Source organism: Danio rerio, chromosome 9 (genome assembly GCF_052040795.2).
Source record: "Danio rerio strain M-AB ecotype USA chromosome 9, GRCz13ab, whole genome shotgun sequence".
In the NCBI taxonomy this organism is placed as follows: Eukaryota; Metazoa; Chordata; class Actinopteri; order Cypriniformes; family Danionidae; genus Danio; species Danio rerio.
This window is the reverse complement of record NC_141029.1, coordinates 44,232,501-44,250,142: the sequence shown is the minus strand read 5'-3', so window position 1 is coordinate 44,250,142 and position 17,642 is coordinate 44,232,501. Positions and strand designations below refer to the sequence as shown.

The window sequence follows — 17,642 nt, the reverse complement described above, 5'->3', positions numbered from 1 at the left end:
AGGAACTTGGACAGCAAGCAAACATCCTTTGGTCACTATAGGATGTTTACAACTGGATGCAAAACAATAGCGCAGATAAGATGAACGAAAGAGTCTTTAAATTCTTTAAACTCTTTAAATCACTTCCAGTCTTGATTTGGGGTTTTTAAAAACTAGCTCATGTTCCTAAAAAAAGTTTATTTTGCTCTCTAAGGGATATATTTAATCACAAATATGTTTAATTAGTAGTGTAATTTGTAATTTTCATAACTACTCCAGACTTCAAATTCATGATTCTGCAGAAATCATTGAAATATTTCTTATTGTCAGTGTTAAAATTGTTGAGGTACTTAATGTTTTAATACTTAAATCAGAATATCTATAGGATTTTTCTAATAAATCATAACCCAATCCAATAAAAGTGTTAAATATTGTAAGGTAGAAAATTTACATTCATTTAAATAAATTTAAGGCATCCTTAAATACAGTCAGAAATCCCTAAATAAAGTCAGAATTTTCTAGCCCTCCTACTATTAAATTTCAATTATTTAAAAACGAAATTCCCAAGTGCTCTTTAATTGACAATGTTTTTAAACATAATAGTTTAAATAATGAATTTATAATAACTGATTTAATTTGTCTTGCCATGGAGACAGTACATAATATTTTAATAATATTTGCAAGATATTACTATTCAGCTTGAAGTGCAATTAAAAGGCTTAACTTTGTTATTAGGTTAACATGAGAAGTTCAATTAATTAGGCTTAATTAGACTTAATAAATTATGTCAATGACTAAGTTTACATGGGCAACACTAATCAAATTATGCGACTTAATCTGAATAAGACAATAATAAGATTAAGGTGTTTACATGAGTTGCTTTTTGAATGTTCTTTTCATGATGCCGTTTTACACGTTATAGCAAATTCGATTGACTTTATTGTGTCACCGGGCTGTCTGCATTTTCTCCTGAGTTTCATGTAATTTCGGGTGTTTAATTTTTAATTTGTTGACTTTAACTGCGGTTTGGCACTTTCATTTTCATTCAGAAACATTTCATGCATCCCCACCTTGACAAATGAGATATTGGATGCGAGTATGAACTGCTGAAAGAGTGTTGTTTTAATGTAATTTGATGCTGCATGCCATATGGGAAAAAAACCTCTGCATTTCGCAATGCATGTGTCTGTGGTCCTTCACTGACTTGGTAGGTGAAGAGAATAGTGTCTAGCGTGTGTATAGACCCGTGCTTGATTTGTAAATTGCGAGGTCCCGGAACAGATCAGGGTAACGGATACAGCATGAGCGTTGGTTTGTTGTGGGGGAAAATAAATAGGGTTGGGGAGGCATGGAAGAAAGTGTAGAGTGCGTTTGAGGAGGGGGACTGGTAAAATGAGGTGCTGGATTAGATTTCAAAGGTGCTGGAACTGGATCCGGCCTTTTTCGGCACAAATTAAGCCCTGGAATAGACTATCCTGGCGAAAATCTTACACAACGGTATAGTGTGATTACAGTAAAGATGTTTACATGTCTGTATTGCACTTCAATAATGTGGCTAAAATCGGCATACTCCGCGTCTCCATCCAATTTTTGTTTAGTTTGATTATGACTTTAGTCAGATTAAGGCAATACAAAAATCACTGTTTACATGGTAGACTCTTAGTCAGAGTATTGTCTTATTAGCATTAAAACATATTAATGGTGTCCATGTAAACATTCTAATAGACAACAGTTTTGTTATAAAAAAAAAAAAAAAAAAAAAGCTTACGGTGGATAATAATATTGACCTAAATTAAATATATATAATATTTGTAGGTGTAAAAAATGGGTTTTTAACTGCAGCTGTTTAAACTGTAGTTTTGCTGAATGACTAAAAAGTTATCAGAATAATGGTGAAATTTTATACCAAAATTGGAAATAAGGGCAGTTATCATTGCTACAAATGTGGTTGATATTATGTGATTGTGTTGTATTGTGATATGGAGCAATTAAGTGTGGATGTTTATTCATTCATTCACTTTTTTTTCGTCTCAGTCCCTCTATTATTCTAGGGTCGCCACAGCGGAATGAACTGCCAACTTATCCAGAACATGTTTTTACGCAGCAGATGCGCTTCCACCTGCAACCCATCTCTGGGAAACAGTGGATGTTTAATCAAAAGTAATTCACAAATACTTGACAATTAGATAACTTAATGACAATGGTTCTCTATGGTTACAACTGAATAGTTACAAAATAATTGTATAAAAGGATAAAACAAGAAATAATAAAACCATATGATATTAACTGTACCCACCTTAAATGTAAAATAAAGTTACCTAAGAGAGGGAGAGGGAGAGAGACAGAGGAGGGAGAGAGAGAGACAAACAACAGATAGTAGACCTCAAAGAGATCCTGATAGCTGTGGAGTCAGAGAAGATGGACTGGAAAGCAGGAAAAGCACAGGACAGGAAAAGAGACCAGAGCAAAGTTTACCACCTATTTTGTATCTTCCTTGACCATGTGACTAAAGTGCAAATGCTGAGACATTCAAACTGACTAATTAACATGTGACCACATCATAAAATCCTCAAAGTCCTCACACATATTAATTAGACCCTGATCTTATCATGATCTGCCTTTGGAATCTGTATTGACCTTCTTGGTAAAAAAGACATGTTTTGCCATACAAACAAATGCATATGATAATACATTTTTAATGAAAAAAAAAAACACACACACTTTTATTTCAGCCAAACTAAAATAAATATGACTTGCTCTTTTAAACATCTCTAGGAAATATTTTTAAAAAGAAATAAAATTCACACAGAGGGCTAATTTTGCCCCCTTTTTGTTTGTGTGTTTCAAGAGTTCACACTTAGACATTGCTTGACAACTAAGCAGGTTTGGCATGCTGTCCCGGGAGAGAACCCTGAGCTCGGAGATAGTTGAGCCCAGGGCTCCCACCAGGTCCATAGAGCATGTGAGGTGAGTACGAGATCAGGTGGTTCTTGAGAGCTCCCCTTTTTTGTAAAGGAGAAAAGTAGGAGAAAGGGGATGGATAGGGGGTTTCTTCGGAAAACGAAGATAAGGGAGTAATATCTAGCTAGGCTACTTATAGTGAGTTAGGATAGATCTGATTGGCTAACTAATGAGTGTAGATAGGTGGCCAGCTGCAGTCAATTATATCACGTGCTCCTCTCGAAATTAGTTTAAAAACTTCACTTAAAATTGTAAGTATTAATTACAGTTTATATTATCTTATCATGTTGGACTAAATAACCTGGAGGACTGTTATTTGACTAGCATCTATAGAGTTTTGAATATAAATAAAAGTGACATGATCAATAAATGCATGATGCACAATCTGCTTCATAATGAACCACTCATGTCAAAGTCTTATATATTACCCAATGAGGTATTAAAGGAGATTGGCTGACCAGCCAAGTGACCTCATTGTCTATTGATTTCAAGTGCAATAAGGCAACACACAAGCTCACACAACAGCCATTCATCAGCCTGCATGTTAGCAAGAAATGCTGTCATTTTGGCTTAAGAATAATGGCCCCAACAAGTGTTATTAAAGGAAGCGTTATTGGATTTCCGTTTGGAAGAGTAAGGATGGAGCCGATTGGTCATTACTCAGAGGAGTGTGCGTTTGTGTGTGTGTGTGTGTGTGTGTTGTGCTCTTAGCCCTCCATTATATCTTACTCGTTCTCATTTGTTTTCCACTTGATGTGGCACATGAAGAGATTCAGAAGGAGAATCATTTAACTTGTTCAGTGGCCACCACACAAATGTATTTAGACCAGAGACAAAGTTAGGAACGCATCTAATGCAGTGTCAGTCCTACAGCCATTTAGAGTACGTATGGAGCCCGCTGTGATAAACAAGCAAGACAAATGAGTTATTATAACAGATATCTACGCATATGTAGATGTGTATCAACTTGGTACAGATTTTAAAACTAATTTATAACTAATCTAATTTAGCAAAATCATCTGCTGAAACTATAGCAAATACGGTTGCAGGCTTTAAATTAAATGATGGTACAACTAAACACAAACCGGATGGAATAGCATGCCACTGCAAGATGCTGTGGTAGCCTTTACTGGTTAAGTATGCCTTCAATTTTGAATAAATCCCCAACAGAGTAACCAGTAAAGTACACCCACACCATCACACCTCCTCCTCCATGCTTCATGTTGGGAACCAGGCATGTAGAGTCCATCCGCTCACCTTTTCTTCGTCGCACAAAGACATGGTGGTTGGAACCAAAGATCTTAAATTTGGACTCATCAGATCAAAACACATTTCCACGGATCTAATGTCCATTCTTGTAGTTTTTTAGCCAAAACAAGTCTCTCCTGCTTGTTGCCTCTCCTTAATATTCTACTATGAAGGCTAGTTAATATGTATTACACTGAAAACAGTAATTTATTACAATCTACTTATTGTGTTAAAACATGTTTTTAAATTGTACTTTTGCTTGATTAAATTCCTGCATGTAGTTACCATCTGTAATTATTTCTGTGAGTACATTTAGGATTACACTTGACCATCCCTTACACCTTAACCCACCCTAAAGCTGAACTTATACATTCACCTGGTGCCGCATCGCATACCTCTGCCAACAGGGGGTGCACCTCACGAAACAAATTAAGCTTTTATACTTGCTGCGTCCGTTGTGATATTCTTTAAAGCGACAGGGGGTAGTAGAAAGAAACTGACTGTAAAGTCAGACGGATAAACAGAAGTAGGAACTGATATCGTTCAAGATTTTTAAACTAATTATTTTTATTGTTTTTATAATTTATTTTTATGATTATAAGGATTTTTATAATCACTCAAGATTTTTTTATCAAAATTTGATGCATTACTTGCTTTTGTTCATATCTCGGACAGTTCTATTTATTAAAGTTTATTAAAATATTTTTGACAACAGAACATGGGTTGCTTTACAAATATATATTTTATTATGGCAAGAATAAAAGCAAAAAAAGTACACTTACTAAAAAATACAGATGTTTTTGTTTTTCAGATTTAGCCCACTCCACAATTCACACATTACTGTCTGGTTAGTTTCTGTCCTCTACTTATACTAAAAGGGCAATAATGGTCCAACATTCCTGACCATTGTCACCAACAAAGCCTAGAGAAACAGGGCATCAGTATAATGTAAAGCAAAAGGTTGAAATATTCCTTTCCAGTTATCAGCGAAATAATTTGTTCCTTAATCATAGTTTTGTAACTATTGAACTGTTTTAAATTCAAAATTGTAATATAAACATCAGTGTAAAACCTATGAATAGTGGAAAAACATTCTGTAATTGCGTGTCTTTACTTTTGCCATGGCCTTTTTTGGCTTGAACAAACTTATTCCTTTTTTTCCGAACCTTTTAACAAAAACTTTCCTCCTTTCCCAAGGCAGTTGCAATTTCTAGCCAAGAATTATTGACCATCTGGTTATCTCTATGATCACGGATCATAAAGATGTCTGTACAGGCGTACTGTTTCAGACAAAATGTCTTCAAAGTGTTTCATATTCAACTCAGTTGCGGCGCCGCACGCCTTGTTCGCCCTGGTCTTCAAATCATGTCCAGCGCACCCAAACGAACCACCGGGATGACATCACATTCGCCGCATGCACTCAAGTGAACTAGTGGACACATTGAGTATAAACCAGGATTTATACCTACCCATACCACCAAACCTCTCCCTACCCCAGAAGTGTTAAATATAGGGCTGCACGATATTGAAAAAATCTGATATTGTGATGTTTTATTTTTCTGTGATAAATATTGTGATACAGTAAAAATAGTTTCACTAGATGTTTCAATAGCACTATTTAAAGACTAACAGTAATAAGGAACCAAAATTAAACAATCAAAATGCAATAAAAATGCAATTTAATCTTTGCTTTGTCTTGTTTTTAGTCCAAATATCTAAAAATTATAGTATGAAGTAAAAATATTGTTTTGTTTTCACCTTTATAAGAAATGTCAAACTTTTTCCTTAAAACAAGCACAATTATCTGCCAAAGGGATAAGTAAAATAATCGTATTTTTGCTTTAGTAGATGTTTAGACTAAACAAGACAAAAACTCACTATTATGGTTAAACTTAGCAGTGACAATACAAATCACCTCCTGATCAACTATGATTCAGGGTCAACATTTTATATCCTGCATTGTGACTATTGTGTATGTGCACACTCCAATATTGATGCTGTAACAATATATTGTGCTGCCCTTAGTTATATACGTTATAAACACAGCAAGTACATTGTATTTTTATTTTTTTGTAAGTACGTAGTTGTGACCACATAATACAAAGTGGACCCGGAATTTTTATTATTTTTAAAATCTTTCCCAAGTGATGTTTAACACAGAGAAGATTGTTTGGTCCCACTTTACATTAGGTGGCCCTAATTATATATGTTCTTGTATCAAAAAATAAATACATTGTACTTACTGTGTTCATAATGTGCTGCAGAACACTTCTGATGCTCTTGATGGGATAAAAGTAGGGTTAGCAACAAGTTTTGTTGTATGGGTAGGTTTAAGGGTGGGTTAATGTTTAAGGGATAGTCAATAGTGTAATTACAGAAATGATTACAAATGTAATTACATGCAGGTATTTAATCATGCATAAGTACAATGTAAAAACATGTGTTCACATAATGTGTACTTTGTAACAAATGCTCAATTTCACTGTTGGTAATGACCCAGTGTCAAAGTCGATATGACACGGAAGATAAGATTGTGCTTTTTTCCTTTACCGTGATGTACATGTGCTTGAAATGGTCCTGAAACAAAATGGGGGTTGCTAGTGTAACAAAATGAAAGAAGATTAATGAATGGATGACGACAGAGCAAAAATTAAACACGTCCTGAAACCCGCTCCCAAAAGGCATTCCATGAGACCAGAAATGAAGAAAAGTCATTTTGTGGAGGGATAGAAGGTTATTATATTTAATATACTTTTTTTTTTCCATTTATTTATTTATTTATTTTTGATGGTCTACAGAACAAATCATCATTATACAATAAATTGCCAATTTACCCTATCCTGCCTAGTTAACCTAATTAAGCCTTTAAATGTCAATAAGTTGTATAGAAGTGTCTTTAAAAATATCCAGTCAAATATTATTTACTGTCATCATGGCAAGGATAAAATAAATCAGTTATTATAAATGAGTTATTAAAACTATTATGTTTAGAAATGCGTTGAAAAAAATCTACTCTTTGTTTAACAGAAATTGGGGAAAAAATAAACACGGTGGCTAATAATTCTGACTCCAACTAAACATACAGAATAAATTTTTATTTCATCCCGAAAAGCCCTTGTCAGTTATAGACTAGCTTGAAAGCATACACTTTTAGTACTGATGCATTTCAGTTCTTTACTAGCATTCAAGAACTCTCACATGTGACAGAAAGTGTTGTTTTATGATCCACCATTGCAATCTAATTATCTGTAAATTATTTAGGAACATTTTCTGAATTAGGTTTATTCATCATCAGGTTACATTTCCTGTAGGGATGGGCATGGCTAACTGAGTTATCTGGTTTCACTGATGATTGACACAGTAATTGGCATCAAATACATATAATTGAGATTTAACTAGGCCATTTGATTGTTATTGTGGCATTTTGTAGCATTAAAGATTGTTCATTCCCTTTATTCGGCTTAGTCCCTTATTTTTCAGGGGTCGCCACAGAGTAACGAATCAAGCTGCAACCCAGTACTGTGAAACATCCATACACACTCATTGTTAGGACTGCGTTGTTTTGTTTGTGTGTTTGATTTTGATTCTAGATTGGGGGCGTGTCTTCAGCGCACCTGATGCTGGTCAGCGCCCTTATTTAAACCCCGGCAGAGAGTTTGTCGGGGCCGCTGTCCATTCACTTGGCAGTTAGCCAAAGCCGCGCTCCTATTTGGCCATTATGCTTTGTTTCGCATCCATACACTATTACTGACAACATTTACCGCATCCATACGTTTGCATTTCACACTGCATTTCACACTGATTGAACATACTGATATTTTGATTATATAATTTAAATTGAATTAAATAAATATTCTTTTTGATTATACTTCTCCTTGTTGTCTCCCTTATTATGTTACATCCCTGAGCCAGGTGTAATACTCATTCACACACATACACTATGGCCAAGTTAGTTTATTCAACTGACCTATAGCGCATGTCTTTGTACTGTGGGGGAAACCGGAGCACCCGGAGGAAACCCAGGTAAACAAGGGGAGTACAAGCAAACTCTACACAGAAATGCCAACTGGTCCAGCCAGGACGCGAACCTGTAACATTACAGATTGTTTAATTCCTAAAGCATTATGTATATTGTTGTATTCAGCTTTTTATGTTGACACAGCATTTTAAAAAGAGCTATGGTGCAAAACAGTATTATAAAAAAAAAAAAAAACTGAACTTGCTTCATCTCGCCTCATCCCCTGAGCATTTAGCTGATTTATCTGTGTCAAGCTCAAGCAGTTAAAATGACCATAACAAGCATCCAGTTTCCACCCATGTGTTTGTACTCAGAGGCTGCATTGGTGAGGGGAAAAACTGCTGTTTGTTCAAGTGCAGAAATCAACAGAAGATAAAGTGCTGTGGCTATCAGTAGAGGACAGCCTTCAGAATAGCTCACACAGGCTTTAACCTGCATGTTTATTCCCTCAAATGGAAAGGTAAACACTATAATTTCAGTTACAGCCAGTGACGCAGCTACAAGCAATGGTCCTCGGGATCTGCCAGTGTTGTTTCATGATATGCTGCATTGTGGGTAACATTACGACTGGTTTTCAGCATCTGTTTCTAATCTGCAATACCCCCATTTGCTTTCCCCATACTCCTGCAAGAGTGTGACCCAATACGAGAAGCGCAAGTCCAAACAGACCTGAGGAGATGTTATACCTTCCATTTAAGTAGTCAAGGGACATTATTTGGTAATTTCAGGGAACTTTTCTCCCCATTGGCTACACTTTTTCGCAATAGAAAAGTGTATTGTGAGAGTGTGTTCTTATTAAACCATTATTCACCTTTGGGATTTAAAGTAACATAATCTAGGTTAAAGTGCGTGCTTGACCTGACAAACTGTGAAAAATAACCCTTCCATCCATGTAGGGCTGAGAAATTAACATATTGGCTGTGTTCACAATGTGTTGGTGTGTATATATATATATATGTACACACACACACACACACACACACACACACACACACACACACACACACACACACACAAACACACACACACACACACACACACACACACACACACACACACACACACACACACACACACACACACACACACAACACACACACACACATATATATATATAAATATATATATATATATATGGATGGCAAGAATGTTGCAGTAACGGAGAAGGAGACAAGCACTTCTGTTTGTGTCAATAACAGCATAAGAGCCCTTAGAAATGTTCACAGTGTTTCATTGATGTTACCTTCCTTGCAGATCGATAGTGGGTCATTGGAAATGCCAAAGAAGATGACAGCGAGCTGCTGGACGATTTGTCTTTTTCTACTGGGATCTGTCACTGAGGTGAAAGATTATTTGCCACATTTTTCAGAGAGATTTCTGGGTAACATTATATAATACAACGGCAAAAATATGCTTTAAATAACACTTAACTAATGCACAGATAATTATGAGATAATTAAATCATATATTAATAATTACTGCATCAACAAGTAATGCTTGTTCTATAGGATTGATCAAGTAATGTATAAACTGTTAGTAGTTAAATGTATCGTAATTCCCTAATAACATATATAACAGAATAATAGCAAACGCATGTGTTAATTACCAAAGCCGGTCGAAGCCATGCATTTCAACTGCCAGTTGACTGGTTTAATTATTCACTAATGAATTGCAGCACTAACTAACTAACCATAACCCCAATGACGTATTACTTAACATTTAGTTAACAGTCCTGTGCATCAAGTGAAGTCAAACCACAATTTTGCTAATCATTAGTTAATCACTAAAATGCCCCTATTATGCATAAAAAGGTCAAATTTTGGTTTTGGGGGTCTCCAACAACAGGCTGATATGCATGCAAGGTCAAAAAACACATTTTTTTTGTCTTATAATATGTTTTTTTTTTTACCTAATTATCCAAACGACTCCTATATGATTTGTTCAGCGATTCATTTCCCAAACCCCTCCTTAGAGAGATGCTAATCTGCACTGATTGGTCTGTTGAGAGAAAGAGAAACGCCCACCATGGCTCATCAACATTGTTGAAGTAGCCAGAGTGCAGTATGTATGCGTGAGCCCAATGCAGGAGTGCATTAAAGCAATGCAGTTAACCACCAGCATACTGCGCTAATCTTAACCACAAATAAAAACAACAATATTGTTTAAACTATTTTTTAAACTTGACTGCCACACGTGTGTAGGAACAGCTAACGGTGGCCAAAGCAATGACAAACGGCAGAGGATCGCGAGCTCCCAAACACATTTAAATCCGTGAAGAAAGCAGCACGTGTCACGTTTTCTACGTGGTTTAAGTTTAATAATAAAAACGGAATGCCTGTAATAAATCCGATCTGGCTGTTTACATGACAGTCACATTGTCACATGTCTGATTTATATCTGATTTATCTAAATATCCAAATGCATGTTTGTTTGTTTTTTTCGTGTTTTCACAGTCACAGAACAGATCCGAACTTTCACACATGAGCAAAAAAATAAATAAATCAGAGTTGGGTCACATTTAACTGGCAGTGTAAACGGGGCCTTAGAGCTGTGTTGCACACTGCATGGAAGATCATTTTTAAAAACCCATAATAGGGGCACTTTAACTAAAGCAAACAACTGGAAGTAGACTATTGTGGTAACTAACATACATTAACTATTGATGCAGATTTATATGTTACAGGAAATAAATGCATTATGCATTATTGTTGTTATTAATGATCTTTTGCTGATGATGCAGTAATCATTATTACATGGTTCAGTTCTTTACATTATATGTGCATTGATCAAGCATTTTAATGCATGTTAGCAAAGCTGGCGTTTCCGTCTAACTTCAAAATATAGATGCAACTCTTATATTTTGGTATCATTTTAGTTTAAGTACCAATTCACACTATTAACAACTTATTACCTTATTATTAAGATACTGGATTTTTATTAGTACTTATAAAGTATGATCGCATTCTAAATCACTAATCCTACCCAATACCAAAACCCAACTACTACTTTACTATTAACAAGCAGCAATTTTTTTTATTTTATTAGGCTAAATTCTGGGTTGATAGTTTGTTAATAGCATTAATGGTAGTTTAAAATAATGTGTGACACATATTCACATACAGTAGGTCAACCCAGAAATTACCTTGAATGAAAGCTAAACAATGTTTCTATATCTCAATCTCACCAGCAACTTCTGAAGTCCCATTTAGCTACTTGCTAGCACTTTAAAAGCTGCAGAACTCTTGCAAAGTGGTATAACTACTAATGTATTTTATATGAATTAAAATGTGGACAGAATCCCTGTAGCAGTCTATTACAATATTGGGTAATGGTCTCATTATGGGACATTGTCTGAAACTTAAGAGCTGCTTAAGTAAAATACAATAGAAGATTAGATTTGATGAGGAGATATCAGATTAGATAGTACGTAGCAACTTTTAAGTAAAGTTAGAATAGTGTGTAAGAGCAATAATGATGCTTTAATAATGAACATTATGAGGCTGTACAATGTCAATGGGTTTTCCTGTTTTTTTTTGTGATGATTTTAATTACATCGACAAACTTTGTTGTGTCATTTAGCCATCTGCCTGTCTTTTTTATGATATCTAAAAGTATTTAAAAAACACCTCTAGATTTAACTTTATTGTTATTTCATTTCAGGCACTTAATTAAAACTCTTTAAAAAGCATTAACTTGTATGGACGATGGACCTTAAAGTGGTCAAATTCTACCGAATTTCTGGCCTGTATTTGGCTTGCAACCCTTTATTACATAATTAGGTAATGTTTTTGATGTAAACATAAATGTGTTTTTATTTAAATGTCTCATAATGGTACATTATATGTAACTGAAGGAGCTGCTCAAGAAAAAACTGTACTTTCAAATGACTATATGTGCAATTCTTCGACTAAAGATGTTTTACTGTGATACTGTTATAAATACTGTAGGATAAATCTTCTTAATCATAACACAAACATTATATATTAGGATATATATTAGGGATGTCCCGATCATTTTTTTTTGCCCTTTAGTCTGAGTCTAAGTCATTTGATTTCAAGTATCTACCGATACCGAAACCAGATCCGATATTTCTATAATACATAAAGTCTTAGTAGAGACATGAGAGCGACGGTTGAACTCCATATGTCTGTGGTGAACGAAAGATAGGGTACATTTTATAACAGGACAAGTAATTTGTCAAAAATCCTCTTACAATAAGGCTGGCAGAGCTTTCTCCGTGAAATAGTGGAAATACGGCATTTCAAAATCAAGGTTCTGTTTTTGCTTTTGAAGTTTCTTATCGGGTTTGTTGTGTTAAATATAGCCTTTTGCTTTCCACCTCTGGCCATGCCAAGTTTACATCTCACAATGTTGCAATGTTGTCGTCATTAGCTTTATAACTTCTCCAGACCGCAGACATACTCGTGCTTTCAGCTTCAAGCTGCTTCCGTGTTGTACTTTGCCAGCATTTAACCAATAGGGTCTTTGCAACAAAGTAATGTCATGCCGCACGTGTTGCAGTTTCTGTGTGAAGTCAAGTAAAAAGTCCAACTCTGGGCCACTGCATAACTACAGAAGTGTTAAAAAAATAATGAGAATATATATATACATACATATATACAAATACAGTCCTGATCGGTAGCTAACGTCCGATTCCAATCAACTCTGAAACTGTGTGATCGGGGTCGATTAATGATGATCGTATCTGGACATCCCTAATATATATAATTGGACATTATATATTGTCTCCTATAGTACATCTAATAAAATAAAATTTGATTAAAGTTTGCCTGTGAAACTACTTCACTTTCTTTTAAAGCAATAGATCAAAAAAAAAAATCCTCACAGTCAAGTTGTTCTAAACTTTTATGAATGTCTTCTGTAGAATGCAAAAAAGATCTTCTGAAGAACGTTGGAAATGAGCAGCTATTGACATTAGTAGTAGATAATAGGAACAAAATACATCCTATGGTAGTCAATGGACTTTTGAGTTAGGGATAAAGTCCATTCAGAAGGTTGTTATCTCACAATAAAGCCTGGCTTTATACTGTAAAAACAACCATCCTGGATGTACATTACCCCTTATATTACATGGCTACTTGCACACAAATCATAAAAAGTATATACAAATCATTGTTCTGAGCTGTAAATTTTATTAATTCTTTAATTAAACCCAAAGCTGACAGAAAATAAAACAGCTGATGGAGTATACACTAACTTGTGCATTATTCAGTCACAAGATGGCACCAAACAGTCAAAATCACAATGCTCAAAAAAACGCAACTTGCTGAATAAACCATACACTTACCTGTGTGTTATATATTCACAAGATGGCACCAAACAGTCAAAACCGCAAAGCTAACAGAAACAAAATTGCTGAGTTAAGCATACACTGACCTGTGTGTTATATATTTACAAGATGGCACCAAACTGTCAAAATCACGACGCTCAAAGAAACAAAAAACAAAAGTAGAATCGAAAAGATAAGCAGACTCTTATAAATTTAGATGTAAGTATATAAATTTGAACGTATTCACTGACAATCAAGAAGATTTGAAGTTCCCAGATAAGCCTGAGTTATTTTAGCAGTTGTTTTCTCAGGATAACATACCTTGGAATGTCACGACTGACCAATCAGAATCGAGTATTCCAAACAGCCGTGCAAATTAGATTCTTTAACATATCTTGTTTGTGTTCAACACAATAAAAAAACTCAAACAGGTACAAATGATGACAGAATTTTTATATTTTTGGTGAACTATGCCTTTACTCATCTCTCTTGTTTGCAGTTCATTGTTCTAGCCAGTCCTGAGGTGAACGAAAGCCAGCAACAACATCCTCAGAATGTGTACCATGACATCGGTGTCACCAGAAACAAGATTGTGACAGCTCAATTTGAGTGCTATCAGAAGATCATGAAGGACAACAGTCAAGACAGAAGAGGTAGACACAACACATTAGTACAAGATAGATATCAAGACATAATCCCATATCCTGCATATATTCTTAATGTTAAAATGCTTCACTTTACAAACATTCATTCTGCAATTAGATTTAGGGAGAAATTACAAAGACACTTCAATCCAGGATAATATACTCTCACTTGCCACTTTATTAGGTACAATTAGGTATTAGGTGCTCGTTAACGCAAATTTCCGATCTGTCAATCACACTACAGCAACTCAAAGCATTTAGGCATGTAGACATGGTCAAGATGATCTGCTGCAGCTCAAATTGAGCATCAGAATGGGGAAGAAAGGTGATTTAAGTGACATTAAACGTGGCATGGTTGTAGGTGTCAGTCGGGCTAGTCTGAGTTTTTCAGAAACTGCTGAACTACTGGGATCGCATGCAGCTGAGAATCGCATCATGGATGTGCAGCCGAACTGTGTATGTGCAGACAAATCTGCAGTAACTGCGTGATGCAGTCATGTCAATTTGGACCAAAACTTCTCAGGAATATTTACAGTACCTTGTAGAATCTATGCCACGAAGGATTAAAGCAGTTCTGAAGGCAAAAGGGGGTCCAATCCAGTACTAGTAAGGTGTACCTATTAAAGTGGCCAGAAACATTTTGTCATTCATTCATTCATTCATTCATTTTCTTGTTGACTTAGTCCCTTTATTATTAATCCGGGGTCGCCACAGCGGAATGAACTGCCAACTTATCCAGCACGTTTATACGCAGCGGATGCCCTTCCAGCCACAACCCATCTCTGGGAAACACCCACACACACTCGTACACTACGGACAATTTAGCCTACCCAATTCACTTGTACCGCATGTCTTTGGACTGTGGGGGAAACCGGAGCACACGGAGGAAACCCACACGAACGCAGGGAGAACAGGCAAACTCCACACAGAAACGCCAACTGAGCCGAGGCTCGAACCAGCGACCCGGCAACCTTCTTGCTGTGAGGCGACAGCACTGCGCCAATGCATCGCCCTGTATAACATTTATAATTCAATGTATTTTTTTAATAAGCCTGACAAAAAAAAGTGTATACCACTGCAAACGGAGACATATTAGTTTTTGTCATTCTGTCTAATTAGCACAGCAAGAACACATAAAGCCTCAGGTGACTCATATTGTTAGGAAGAGTGTATTCTGCAGGACAGCGGTGAGAAATCACCTCAGTTCCAAAACCTAGTGTGCTTCCTACTTGGCATCCTAAATGAAGCCCAATGACTGATTTAGAACTTTCTCCGTAGTCTGCAGCACATAAATAGCACATGTGGGATTGGGCTTTTGAAACAGTTTGAACTAAGAATAGTGATGATGAAAATAAGAGGATGTTTCTCAGTTTCCATCGAAACCAATACATGTTTTGGGTTATTTCCATGTTTACAGGCCCGGTGTGTAACAGGACGTGGGATGGATGGTTGTGTTGGGATGACACTGAGGCAGGCATCACCTCTGAGCAACACTGTCCTGACTATTTCCAGGATTTTGACCCTACAGGTTAATATTAGGTTGCTTTCACCTGTACAAGGTTCAGTCTGCGGGCTTTCTGCACAGCTTAATACACTTATTCCATCGTACGTGTTCTCATTTTTTTCCACTCTATTACCCTCCACTGTCAAATCATGCAGAAATCAGAGGCAAAAAAGGCTATTAAAATTTTTATAACACACTTTCTGCTCTGAAGAGAGATAAGTGGAAGATTTTATATTCAATATTAAAGACATTTTTCAGGTACCGCTGATTTAGCAGTAGAGTTATGATTTGAATAATTTATAAAGTAAAATTTAAAAAGTGCTTAGAAAAATGGTGATAATATATTATTAGTGCACATAATGCTCTAATTTTTAGTTAGTGAGTGTTGTTTAATTATTTATTTATATTATTTATAAAGTGTTGTTTAAATATTTTATGTTAATATTAATATAAAGCCTAACACAAAAATAGATAATGGATCTGCATGGCAAGATGGATGGTATAGATTTGGATGGATGGATGATATATGTTTGGATGGATGGATGGATATATAGATGATATATGTTTGGATGGATGGATGATACAGTATATGTTTGGATGCATGGGTGGTTGGTTGATGTGTTTGAATGTATGGACAGATGATATATGTTTGATGGATGGATGGACAGATGGATGATATATATCCATGGATATATAAATGAATATGTATGCATGGAAGCATGAATGTTATATAGATGGAAGGATGGTTGGCTGGATGGATGGATGGATGGATGGATGGATAGATGGACGGACAGATGGACAGATGGATGATATACATTTAGATGGATAAATAGATGATTTGTTTAAATTAATGGATGGACGGACATTTTCAATGGATAAGTATGGTTGGAAGAATGAATGTTATATGGATGGATGGATGGATGGATGGATGGGCGGATGGATGGATAGTTAGATTAATTATATACATTTGGATGGATGGATATCTGGATGGATGATACACAAAACCGTTGGATGGATGGATGCATGGATAGATGGATGATGTATCCTTGGATAAATGAATATTTATGCATGGAAGGGTGAATGTTATATGGATGGATGGATGATTTGTTTAAATAGATGGACAGACATATCCATGGATAAATGAATATGTATGGATGGAAAAATGAATATGGATGGATGGATAGACAAATTGATGGATAGATGGATTTATTATATGCATTTGGATAGACGGATGGATGGATGGAGGATGGATGGATGGATGGATATATGGATGGATGATTTTCAGTACATTTAAATAGATGGATGGACGGATGGATGGATTATATATCAATGGATAAATATGTATGCATGGAAGGATGAATGTTATATAGAGGGATGGATGGATGGATGGATGATGTATAGATGGATGGATGATATACATTTAGATGGATAAATGTTTAAATATTATATAGGTTTAAATAAATGGATGGATGACAGTTGGATGGATAGATGGATGGATGGATGGATGGATGGATGGATGGATGGATGGATGGATGAATGTTATAGGGATGGAAGAATGGATTAATGATATACATTTGGATGGATGAAAAAATGGACGGATGGATATACAGTTGAATGGATGGATGGATGATATATTCATCTATAAATTAATATGGATGGAAGGATGAATGTTATATGGATGGATGGATGTATAATATACATTTAGAGGGATAGGTGGATGATTTGTTTAAACAAATGGATGGATGGATGGATGGATAATATATATTTGGATGGATGGATGGATGGATGAATGATCAAATGGATCAAATATATAAGTTAAAAAGATTATGGCATATCCAGAGAGAAGCCAATAGCGAAAAGTCTTATCAAGTAACAGCTTGTTTTACTTCTGTTTCTTTGCAGAAATGGTCACCAAAATATGTACAGAAAGTGGGCAGTGGTTCTTGCATCCTGAAAGTAACCGCACATGGACAAACTTCACCAGATGTAATCTGCACA

At 35.7% G+C, this 17,642-nt stretch overlaps 1 protein-coding gene across 3 annotated transcripts in view; it reads left to right on the top strand.

Moving 5' to 3' along the window:
- calcrla (calcitonin receptor-like a) overlaps positions 1-17,642 on the top strand; it is a 61,859-nt gene that overhangs the window by 32,177 nt on the left and 12,040 nt on the right. For 2 of the 3 annotated variants that reach the window (NM_001004010.3, NM_001441636.1), the window contains 4 exon segments: positions 9,461-9,547; positions 13,996-14,149; positions 15,558-15,668; positions 17,547-17,642. The exon segment at positions 17,547-17,642 is cut by the window's right edge and continues 17 nt beyond it. In NM_001004010.3, the coding sequence (NP_001004010.2) occupies positions 9,482-9,547; positions 13,996-14,149; positions 15,558-15,668; positions 17,547-17,642 (427 nt within the window). In that variant the 5' untranslated portion in view covers positions 9,461-9,481. 3 annotated transcript variants of the gene reach the window in all.